We start from the raw sequence: 12,538 nt of genomic DNA, 5'->3' as shown, positions 1-12,538 counted from the left end.
CAACAGTCCTGGAGTGGCATTATCAGTACCTGTTGGTCACACATCGCCAGCCAGACCACATTCCGAAGCTCACATAGCTTCAAGGGGTTCCAAGCCATGCAATCATGTCTAGGAGCCTGTGCTTCCTTCCATTTAAGACTGTTAACAGGGGTCTGTGTTACTTTTCCCATTGTTGAGACAAAATACTAGACAGGGGGAACTTAGCAAAGAAAAAACTCATCTCAGCTCATAGTTGAATATGTATGGTTCATCTTGGTGGAAAGGCAGGGGAGAAGAGTGAGGTGGCAGTGCATCTGCAGTCAGGAAGCAGAGGCCAATGAGTGCTAGTACTTAACTCATTTTCCCCTTTTCAGCCAGCCCAGGATCCCATTCGAAGAAATAATGCTACCATTGTTAACAGTAGATCTGCTTGCCTCAAGTACCTCCCCTACATACATGACCAGAGATCTGTATCCTGGATGATTCTAGATCCTGTCAAGTTGTCAATCAATATTAATTAGCACAGTAGGAAAGTGGGGTACATGAGTGTGGAGGAGCAAACCACAGTAAGTTACACCTTAGGTACATGAAACCTATGGGCATTACTTCCCATCTATTTTGTGTACCCCTGAGCAGCAAAGATCTTTTCACTCCACACACCTACACCTATCCTGCTCCCCGCTGGAGATTTTCTCCCAGCTACTATCTGAACACAGCAGGGACAGAAGGAAAAGGGAGCCATATCCACTTGATAGCCATCATGTTCCTTCTACCAGACCCAACCAGTCAGACACATCTAAGTGCATGACAAACTCAGACCAGGGTTCTGTAGTTTTAGCCGCCATGTGCTATGATGAACTGCCATTATTAAGCATGAAAGAAAGTATTATGGAATAAGAATACGGCTCACCGTACAGTGAGAAGAGCTATGCATCTTGGTGGGAGCCCCTGAGTTATCAAATGTAAGTCATCTACAGATCAGTTGGACAGAGAATGGAATTTTTAAAATCCTTTTGATATTTTGTAGCGTGAAAATAATGGTCAAAACAAATCCTCCCTCACCAAAGTCCATTGACCACAGAGTCCACTCAGCGCCAAACTCACAGCCTCCACTTTCTCACATACATAAGAACCTTTGACTAAGGAAAGATGAACTTGCAGGGAGATATTCCGACAAGTGTGTCACTCAGCAATGATGACAAACAGGGTTAGGAATGTCAGAGCAAGTTTATTCACTGTCAGGTTTCATGAAGAAAGCATTATGACTTTTCAGCCTCTGGTGCAATCATCTCAGAGAGGCTTGAACAAAACCCTTTGTGGAATTAGCTGCCACATTACAGAGAGCCTTAATGTTATTTATCAGCTTAAAAATATGTTTAACAGAAGCAAAGAATATATCTATATACATGGACACATTATTTATAAGTTATACATAGTCCCAAGGTGAAAAATATTGACATGTTAATATTAAATCTTATTATAGTTTAAGATTAGGGTAAACCTTAGAAGGCTTTCATATAATTTAATATAGTTACTTGGGAACAGATTTTTCTTAAGAAATGGGATGTGGGATCAAAAATGATGTAGAGAGGCATCAACATTTGAACTGGAATGTTAAATAATAGTCTGGTCCAGCCACCTTCTTGTGACCAAATCTGACTTAATTCCTTTTATTGTTTAGTTGTTTGTTTTTCTGTTTATATTTTTCTTCTTATGGTACTGGGAATGTACCCCAGATTCTGAACCCAGGGATAGAATATTTAATACCATGTTCTACTATGGAGTTTCACCCCTAGTCCTCTTTGTAGTTTTTTATCTTGAGACAAGGTCTTACTACACTGCCCAGGCTAGTTCTGAACTTACACGTAGAGCTTTCAATTCTCCTTTCTCAGCCTCCCAAGTAAATATTTCTATAGTTCCACCAACTTCCCCCTTTCAGATCAAACTACTGACATTGTCAACGTTAAATGACTAAGCCAAGGCTACAGAGCCACCAGGCTTCTCCTCCGCAGCTCTATTCTCTATCTAAAGAGCCCTCGAAGCTGACTTCACATGCAATCAGAAGACATTCAAAGTGCATGATAATTTACTACGAAGTCTCGTTCCAGAATCCACGGTGCTTATTAAGATAAATTAAATTTGTGTAGTGAAAACATTGAGCAAACGCTACATTTAGCTCCTTGGCCTCGGTTTGTGTGAGTGACTCACACACAGTTCCTACACTAAGGAAATGCATGATGTAAACATCAACAGAAACAAATTGGTGTGCAGCGCATCCCGATCAGTGCAGCCTGCTCATTACACTTAGAACAGGATTGCAGAGCTGAGAAACGGAATACAGATACAGACACGCAAAAGAGAACAAGAGGGGTTTGCAGCACTTGCAGTTCAGGGGAACACATCTATCAATGCTGAGGTGCTCACTCAGGGCACTGTCCAAGGTGTTCTTTGATCCTCTGAAGTAAGAGCAATGGCTTCTTTCCAAGTGTCTCCACCCATGAATAGCTCCAAAGGAATGTCCTCGGATAGCCAGCTCTGTGATAATCCTTAGTTATAGGGCTTGGGATAAAAACAAATGATGCTAGCTCATCACAATTGATCAGTGCGGGCCAAAACTGACATCCTTAGCTTCCAGCTGCAGGAAGTCCTGCAGCTGGCTCACCACTGGATCAGAAAGTTGGGGTGTTAAAATATATCCCAAGAAGTTGGTACATGGCCAGGCAGAAATGAATCAGCAGTCGCAGCTGGCTCGGTCAGTCAGAAGGAAAGCAAACTGCTCACTCTCCAATTTGTTCCACCAAATATGCTCATACCCGCTAAATCTAAGAAGCCACATGGCAAGTGATGGGTTTCAGTGCATCACACAGCTCCTCTGGTGTAATGAGGAACCTGGCCAGAACATCTACAATTAACGACCAGAACTCTGGATCAGCTGTAAAACCTTCTGCAGGACTGTCTCTCTCGAGGGGCTGGCATCCACCAGATGGCAGCTTGGGTTCTCCATACGCTGGTACGTCATTTCCACCCTGAAGGCAAAGAGAGAGGGAAGAAGTCAGTCTCCTCTCCCACCCAATTCATCCTGAAAAAGCAACTTTCTTACCTTGTTATTGCAACTTGGAGCAAAACCCCATCTAACTCAACTTGGAAGCCATCGCTGCCTCTAAACCTATTCAGTGGGGTTTGTTCAATGAAGGATGATGTCCGCAGTGATGCTTAATTACTGACAGCCTTGCCAATCATGTATCCTGATCCTTTCTTATCAGTTTATACTCAGAGGTATTAGAAACACAAGCCAGGCCCAGGGTCTCTCTCTTCCTGCTGCCTGCCTATGGATCTGAATGTAGAACTCTCACCTCTGTCTCTAGCACCATGTCTGCCCGCATGCCACCATGCTTCCTGCCATGCCAATGATGGACTAAACCTCTCAACTGTAAGCCAGCCCCAGTCAAATGCATTCCTTTATGAGATTTGCCCTGGTCACGGTGTTTCTTCACAGCAGTAGAATACTGACTAAGACAGATGCTGGAGGTCAAACCCAAGTCCTCTTGCTTGTACAGCAAGCCCGTGGCTCATGGGGAGTATGTCCCTAACCCTGAAACTATGGGTCTTAATCAAGGTCCCACTATTGCTGGCATAGAAACCCCACTGTTTTCAAGTGGCAAGGCAAATGTCAGATGATAACAAGCACAGAGACAGGGACTAGAATGGCTTAGAGGACATTGTCTCTCTTACTAGAAGCACAGGAACTGTGCCCTTCACTCACATCCTAAAGCAATTCGGATCTTATCTCAGAGATGGCAGGGACTTTGACTACTCATATCACCCCAGGGACACTTACTTCTGACGAAACACATTATTGGCCTCAAGTTCAGCCTCTTCTTTAGTTTTCTCCTGGCCCCGGTCCTGCAGTCTCCGCACTCTCTCCTCAGAATTCACAGTCAGCAGCAGGACCAAGTCAGGCTTCAGCAGGTCCCCTGGCCACTGGTACACAGGGTGGTGGGCAGGGGGTAGATACTGTAGGCCTCCACTCACCTCAGTAGCTATGGCATAGGTGGCTGTGCTATGCCAGTACCTGAGAAACAAGGCAGCAATGAGGTCTCCTCTTTGGAAGGAGTTAAAATACCATTTGAGGGCAACAGTCAAACCAGGCTGCCTCTGCTGAAAGACTTCTCAGCACCGCACAAGTGAAATATATTTGGATAGTTGTTTTTTGTTTGTTTGTTTGTTTATGTAGAAAACACAAAACTCAGAGTCAACAACAGTAATAAAGGTGGACTAGTCATGAAGTCATATATTCAATTAAAACTACAATATACCCTAAGAACCCTTCGAGCCCTTTAGTACACTAACTTCTGTGTAGCTGTGAGGTGGGGATGATAGACCTGCTCAGCAGTGTCTTTGTATTTAATGCTATATCCTGAGCTAGTAAAATATGGAGGCCTGCTCACAGTCAGCTATTGGATGGATCACAGGGCCCCCAATGGAGGAGCGAGAGAAAGTACCCTAGGAACTAAAGGGGTCTGCAACCCTATAGGTGGAACAACAATATGAACTAACCAGTACCCCCAGAGCTTGTGTCTCTAGCTGCATATGTAGCAGAAGATGGCCTAGTCGGCCATCAGTGGAAAGAGAGGCCCCTTGGTCTTGCAAACTTTATATGCCTCAGTACAGGGGAACGCCAGGGCCAAGAATGGGAGTGGGTGGGGAGGGGGGGAGGGGAGGGGGGACTTTTGGGAGAACATGGAAATGTAAATGAAGAAAATACCTAATAAATAAAAAAAAAATACGGGAGGCCTGAGAAGTTCCCATACTGTGCCAAATTCAGATTACCCATGAAATCCATGTTCAGGAATGGAAGCTACAAGACCCCTCATCTCTTCACAAATGTCTACTTGTCTGACTGTGCAGTGGTAATTAAGCAGAGAGGAGACCAAGTCAGGCATCCCCCAGTAGAGACAGCCATGGTCATAAATGGAAAGAAGTCCAGCGCACTATTTTGAGGATTCCATCAGCTATCCACAGCCTACAGAAAAGGGTTTTGTCTCCTTGTGAGGTATGGACCTTTCTTCCAGCTTGGACCATGGACCATCTTCACACCTTGTCTCCAAGCAAGGGTGATACCATCAAATAGCAAAGTCCCTTCTCTGCCTTCACAGTTCTGCTCCATGAAGGCCCCATACAGAATCTATGTTCCTCCTTCAGCTCCCCATACGCAGGAGGAGACTCTACTAAGGTACTGCTTATTGGGGTCCACAGCTATTGTTTCAGGTGTGAGATCCTATCTCCCCCACCCCTGGAGCTTGCATCCCTTTAGTAGGCAATGTTTCTTAGTTACCTCTGTATTCTCAAACCTGAAAACTACAAAACCAGCACATGGTAAGTTTGCAATAAGTGAGTATTCCTCGTGTCTGTTAATGAATGGCGTTTATTACTATGCAATAATTAATATTCTTCATGGGAATTGATGCATGCATACATATATCAATGGATAATATTAACTAATAGATACGTAAAATTATGATATTACTAGAATGGGGCTCAACTCTGTGTGTCCCAACAAATCTTGTCCAGGTGCTGTCACCAAAACCAACAGTGAACAGCAGGAAAGGGGTTCCTGTCACTATAGTCAAACCAGGAAGACAGAGGGACCTGTATTCTTAGCTTGGTCCTTGAGGGTACTGACATGAGTGTCAATATTAAGCAAGGAAAAGGTAAAAATGTTGAGATACAAGATACACCCATAGCTAGTCAGTCTTGGTCTAGATATGACCTGGTTGACCATAAACTTGGGATCAGTCAAGAGGGATGTGGTTTCCTTGAGAAATTGCTATTGCCTAGTGGTAGACTCAACACATGCTGGAAAATGTTCATCTGTGATACAGACATAAGGTCCTAGAATCAACGGTAACCATGGTTGAGAATGACTCAGAGCAAAGGGGACGGAGGTGCTAAGCATTATATATACAACTTTAAGTTACCCAAATTACTCAGGATTTAGTGAGCATTGTGAGGCCTCCACAGACCCACATGTAAAGGGTTATTAGTGAAAGCACCCCCAGGCCTTTGTTGCAATCAGATTATTTATTCTAATATAAAGTGAAAGAATGCAAAGCTTCATATCTGACATCAAAGGAGAATCACCTATATTACGTACTTACCATAGAAACTTAAGTTCTCAAGGAAAATAAAGTTGTTCCCAGGTTTGAAGATTTTCCAAGGCTGAGTGACCGTTTAGGCTGAGTGATCACAGCAAATCCTATTATTGTCTGCATTTTTAAGTTCCCATTTTTAATAGTTTTGGAACTTCTCAGAAAGGCAAAGAACACAGTGGAGTCCACAGGATAAGCCCACTGCATTAGCCTAGAGGTTGTTGTTGATTATGTTGGTAAGAAGAATAATGTCTGTAAGTTATGGCCTAACCTTTCTTTAAAAGATTTTATTTATTTATTTATTTATCTTATGTATATGAGTACACTGTCACTCTATTCAGACACACCAGAAGAAGGCATCAGATCCTATTAGAGATGGTTGTGAGCCACCATGTGGTTGCTTGGAATTGAACTCAAGGACATCAGGAAGAGCAGTCAGTGCTCTTAACCACTAAGCCACCTCTCCAGCCCATGACCCAAATTGTAAGATCCATGTTCCTTACTTAAACTGCAGAAACTGATTCTGACCTACCCAAGGCACTATTCCAGGTATTAACATGATGCAGACAGTTAATAAATCATAGACAGTATTCCTCTTGTAATCATAACACATGTTCACAGTTGAGCACCTGGATATATATGCAGAAGAGAGTGAGTCACATTTTAGGGAGAAGGCATCTTGCTACCCACCTGTCTACAATAACAGGAAAGTTGGTTGATTCTTTAGCTATTTCAGAAGCCACGAGATAATTGCCCAAAGAATAAAAGGCTCTTCGAATGATAGTAGGTTCATCATCAAAGATCTTCCTCCACTGGCTGATACAGGGGGGTGGCGACTGTAGGAGGACAGCCTTGAGAGACTCTGACACCGACTGCGTCAGTGTGGTCTTTCCTATATAAACAGAGCAGAACACTTCCTAGCTGAAACTGGCCATGGTACTCTCAAAGGTTAACATTAACCTATTAACCAAGGAAGAGCAAAGGTCCTCAACCTGTAATGTCCTGGGTTGTATAAGAAAGCAGGCTGAATAAGTCTAGAGGAGAAAGCCAGTAAGTGGCATGCCTTCAATGGCCTCTGCTTCGGGTTCTACTTCCAGGATTCTATTTGAGTTTTGCCCTGACCTCCCTGCATGATGGGCTGTAAGCTATCATATGGAATAAACCTTTTCTTCCCTGAGTTGCTTTTTGGTCATGGTGTTTATAAAACATCAGACATCTAACTAAGACATTCTCCTTTCTCCACCTCCCTCTGGGCCCCTTCACGTTCTGCTGCTGCTTCTGCTCATTCCTCTAGAGATCCATCTGCTCCAGCCTTGTAGTCCTTCTGCCTTGCTTCTCTCCACCTGCTCTAACCCCACTTCTCAACTTTCCTCCAAAAGCCACTCTGCTATCCCTGCCACCCCCTCCACTCTTGCTACTCTGGGCTTGACATTCCATTCTGCTTGGCATTTGGAGCTCCTCGGTCTGGCAGGTCAAGTCCCTTCTTTAGGGTATATTTAGGTCTATCTCTGCTCTCCTCTTTGCATAGCCCTGGATGCCACACTGTTCAGGGCCACTTCCTGGGCCCATCTCAGATGTCCCAGCCAATGTCTGGAGCACAGGACTGCAATGATAAGGCATAATCTACCCTAGACAGATGCTGTTCTTGGACCTCCCTGAGCTCCAACTGTTTACACTTACAGCCTTTTCCCCTCTATCATATTTAACATTCAAAATAGCAAGGTTTCATCTCCAACTGCTCATTTACTGTTCTTACAGATTCTGACAGTGTTGACCTGCTGTGTGTGCTATGAGAAAACGGTCAACATATACCGTGTTCTGAATGCCCAGTTCCACAGCAGAGTATTCATTGAGTCACTGAGCAATAGAGAAGGTAATGGAGCCTCCTTGGTGGGGCTGAACCCAGGATGAAGCAGCCAACCCTTTCTCCTCTCCTTGTTATCACTCTCTGAATTTCACATCTGTGCGCACAGGGGTGTGAGGTTGTGTGGTTTTTGTTGTTTTGTTTTGTTTTGTTTGTCTTACAGAATCTGAATTATCTCTAAGTACAAAATAAATTATCTAAAATAATAAATACCCACTGAAAGATGGACAGCTTGTGTTAACCTTCTAGCTGTGGCTGAAACAACCAGGACTACATCTTTGATCAGTGATGAACGCCAGCTGAATGCAATTCACACTGTTTCTCCCACCTGATGACTTGCAGGCAGAGCCAGGACAGTGAGCTACAGCCATTCCCCTGCCCCAATAACACAAGAGGTCCCATGAGGAATGGACCTTTGAAGTTATTAAAGAGAACAGTCTGGGACCAGGGATGTGGCTTTGTGGTCAAGCACTTACCTAGCATGTGAAATCCCTAGATTCAAACATCAGTACTGAGGCCCTAGTTAGTGTTCTGTTGCTGTGACTGCAACTGACCAAATCTATCATCAGGAAGAAATGAGTGTATTTCACCTTACAACTCCCATCTCACACTCCATCACTGAGGGAAGGCAGGTTAGTAATTCAAAGCAGGAGCCCAGCAGGCAGGGGCTAAAGCAGAGACAATGGAGGAGTGTTGCTTACTGGCTTACTCCTCTTCCTGGGTTGCTTAGCATGCTTTCTACATAGCTCAGGACCCTCTGCCCTGGGTGGCACCACTAACAGTGGGCTGGACCATCCCACACTAGTCTTCAATCAAGAAAACAAAAATGTTTCTACCAAATTTCCTACAGGCCAATCTGATGAAGGCATTTTCTCATTTGAGGTCTCCTCTGCACAGATGACTCTAATTTGTGCCAAACTGACAAAAACAAAAACAAACAAACAAACAAAACAAAAACAAAAACGAAGCAATGTAACCACCAAAAAAAAAAATTATAATCCAGTAGTCTGCATCCATCCAAGTGACTCAGGAGACATCTGAAGCATCCATCACCACCAGCCTTTGCCTGGGCTTGAATGTTCTGGTTACAAGGTTAACTCATCCCCATACTCTGACCCCTTTTGAGAAGCCTGGGAAGCTTCTCCATTCCCTCCTCCTCCCTACCGCACAGTTTTCTCCAAGAGGAGGCCTCTCAGTGCCCTGTGGCTCCTGGACGTAACTTGTTGGCTAAAGCACTGCACCTCACCCAGTCAGTGCTTCCCCCTTCCTTGTCCACATGACCTAATGTGCTCTTAGATCTAATCTTGGTTCTTAGAATACAGCTTGGGCATGGCCTTGGGTGTCTTCTGGAGACATCAGCAGAGCAGGACCCTCCTCGGAAAGCTCCACTAACTTGTCCTTGTGTCCCAGGGTCAGCCTGGAATTGATTATTTCAAGAACGACCTCCTGCAACCGCTCAGTCTGTGGCATTGACAGAAAACTGCAAAGCAGTGTTTGCTTACCAGTGGCATCCAGTCCTTCGATGGCAATGACCTGGAACTTCCCTTTCTGGATCTCCTTTGGGCACTGGTCAACCAGGTCAAGCACTGCCCGGGCTTCTGGAATAAAGGATGTGCACTGTAGGGAGAAAAAAAAAAAAAAAAAAAACCTGTGCATGAGCAAGGAAGTGCTGGGGCTTTGGAGAACCTGCATCTGCCAAAGACACCACTGCCCAATGCTAGAGAGGTCTGTTCCAAATTGAACACAATGCCTAGAGCGTGGGATCCTAGTATTTAGAAGTTGAGACAGGCTCACAAAAAGGCTGCAAATGTCTAGGTTACACAGCCTCAATCCTTCATTGGCCAGCTTACCCTATGGGAAGGACAAGTAGACATGTCATTCCAGCCACAGCCACAGTGGAGCAATAGATCCTGTTGCCATAGGAGCCATAGGAGGCCTGGGGAACTAGAACCACCCTATAGACAAGCGCATCTGCACCCTCCCCACCACCAGCAAATGCGCACTTGTTCCTGAAGGCCCAGAGGCTGAGAAAAGTGCTTAAAGCTGCAGCAGCCGTATCTGCTGAGAATCCGAAGTTCCTCGCTGTTCATCCCCACATCCCATGCCCCTAAGACCTTCATCTGAGGCCCACTTTCATTCACTGGCATGCTCCCTGGAAGCAAGGCACACTCCAAAGAGCTTTGTAAGCATTAGACTGGTCAATCTCTGTAAATGCTTCTGCTATTACCACCTTATGGACTAAGAAAAGTGAGGCAGAGTGTTGGAGAAACGAGCTGAAAGTGAGTAATTGACAAATGCCAGACATCCGATCGTCTGCCCGGCTGACCAGGGGCTTTTTGCCATCCTCTAGCCCTGCCCCACCATTTGTAATACCGTATTAACTACAGAAACCAGCAGGCCCCAAGCACTGCTTGGGTGTAACACAATCTTAGGCTTTTTCCTGGAGACTCTGCCAGAAATCCCTTGTCCCTCCATCACAGGAACATTTACAGATGACAGGGATGTGTGTGTTGGGGATATGGGGGGATAAAAGCAAAAAAAAAAAAAAAACCTTGAGCAGTTGAGGGACCACATATGGCCCACAAACCAGTTGAATTCTTACACTCTCTGATGCACATACCATGTCCTGCACCCCAAGATCCCAGATTGGTAGCAAATGCCCAACAAATTATCCCTTTATCTGGCTGACTTCCTTCTCCTGATTTCCAGGGGACTCTCTACTCCCCCTGCAGGCTTTTGAGAATGAATGTATTAGCAGAAAGCATTGCTCAGCCAGATAGGTGTTGGATGCACGGGACAGTAAGTTGACAGAAACCTACACACGAAATATTGAAGGCAGCATCAGTGTCTAGCACAGAGCCTACCTGTGTTGCCTACACCACCTGGCTCATGAATAAGAATAAACAAACCAAGCAGAAAGCACTTGATTGGCCAACCAAAGTGCTGAGTCCCCAGCTCCACTCAGTCCCCAAGGGAAAGAACTCTTACCTCCTCCAAGACAGCCCTTGCCGCGTCCCGGTCTTGGAACACCGCAGAGTTGAGCAGATCTGGCAGCAATGGGTGCAGATGAGGTTCCAGGGCCGGCAGGACGCATGCGCAGTCCACCTGCACCTGCCTGTCTCCCTGCAACTCCCACAGACGCTGCCACAGCAAACCCTGGGAGTCGGCCTGGAACTCGGCCAACTGCGGGCGCGCCGCCTCCTGGCACGAGCCCAGAAGCTGGAGCAAGTCGCGCCGGGTGTCCGGGTGGTCGCTAGGGTCCCGCAGCAGGAAGCCATGCTGGGCTTCGCCGGCCTGATCGCCCGGACCATAGCCCAGCAGCTTGCTCAGCTGGCATCTCTGTAAAGGACCCCGGCGCAGCTGCTGCAGCAGGCGCTGGTGCACCCGGGCCGCCTGCACCCGGGGCCCGCAGCCTTCGCCAGGAGCCAGGGGCACACACAGCGCGTAGCTGCGCCCCGGGGGCCCGAGCAGCTCTGCCAGGCGTGCATCCCTGTGGTCTGTTGCGTCCCCCAGGACGAAGTGAGTCAGGGAGCAATCAGGCAGCTCCACAGTGAAGCGCCGCGGCCGAGCCATGGTCCCCATGCAGGCCTGGTGTCGCCCGCACAGCCTCCGCGACAGTCGCCCGAACCACAGTGGGGCTCGAGGGCGGCTTATTAGGGCCATGGGTGTCCCGGGCCGCGCCCTCCGCCACGCCTCGGAAACGAAACCGCGGTGACCACACACCCAGGATCCCCGGAAAACGAAAGTGAAGGCAGCTGTGGCTGAGACCTCCAGTGTGGCCGAGCTACTCCCGGGCTTGGGCTTCTCCTCCCACCACAGACGCGCCTTTAACCGTCGGCAGCGGTTAGGAAATTCTGGCCCTGGGGCTCTGGCGGGTTGCTAACACTGATGTGGTCCCCTGGCAACGCCTGCTCTTGAGAATTCCAGCCTCTCCTGAGGAATCAGCTTTGTCTGGCTTGGTTCTGTAGTGGCAGGTGATCCTGGCCCCAGTTTTGGACCTCTAGGATACTTATTTCTGTTGTATGAGGACTTGGGGAGCTGGAGAAAGGCTCAAGAAAACACGCCACCACCACCACCACCCACACACACAGAAAGAGAGAGAGAGAGACAGACAGACAGACAGACAGAGCTGACCCACCTGTGCACAGGCCCCTGACCTTCAGGTACCTGGCCTCAATTTACCTTGCAGTAACTTTTCCCCAGGCCTGAAGCCTGTTTGGGCAGCTTTTCAACTTTGCAAATGAGGGACTCCTCCGGGGTGCCCTTTGCTCACATGGGATGCAAACTGGGATGTGTGACCAGGTTGTCACATTTAGTAATTGCCAATCAAAATTTCCTGCATCAATGTCCTGTGTTTGTTTTGAACTCTCTCTCTGTCTCTGTCTCTCTCTGTCTGTGTGTGTGTGTGTGTGTGTGTGTGTGTGTGTGTGTGTGTGTGTGTGTTTTGGCTATGTTTTAGGAGTCTTAAGACCGTCTCAACCTTGCTGGTTCACAGTAAAGATAGGTGTTTCAATGAGGCTCCCAGCTTAAGATTTATCTCCCACAC

General features: G+C 46.7%; 1 protein-coding gene across 1 annotated transcript; it reads right to left on the bottom strand.

The window, feature by feature from the left end:
* Positions 1–1,187: 1,187 nt before the first annotated feature.
* Positions 1,188–12,007, bottom strand: Cmpk2 (cytidine/uridine monophosphate kinase 2). Its single transcript, XM_021179025.2, has 5 exons — positions 10,981–12,007; positions 9,495–9,609; positions 6,819–7,020; positions 3,818–4,051; positions 1,188–3,005 (listed from the first exon to the last, which is right to left on the bottom strand). Exons 1-5 carry the CDS (start codon positions 11,653–11,655, stop codon positions 2,888–2,890), a joined length of 1,344 nt encoding a protein of 447 aa, XP_021034684.1. The 5' UTR covers positions 11,656–12,007; the 3' UTR covers positions 1,188–2,887.
* Between the last annotated feature and the right edge of the window lie 531 nt (positions 12,008–12,538).

This window comes from Mus caroli, chromosome 12 (assembly GCF_900094665.2).
Source record: "Mus caroli chromosome 12, CAROLI_EIJ_v1.1, whole genome shotgun sequence".
NCBI lineage: Eukaryota > Metazoa > Chordata > Mammalia > Rodentia > Muridae > Mus > Mus caroli.
Note: the sequence above shows the minus strand (reverse complement) of the source record. Positions and strands in the feature narration are given on the sequence as shown.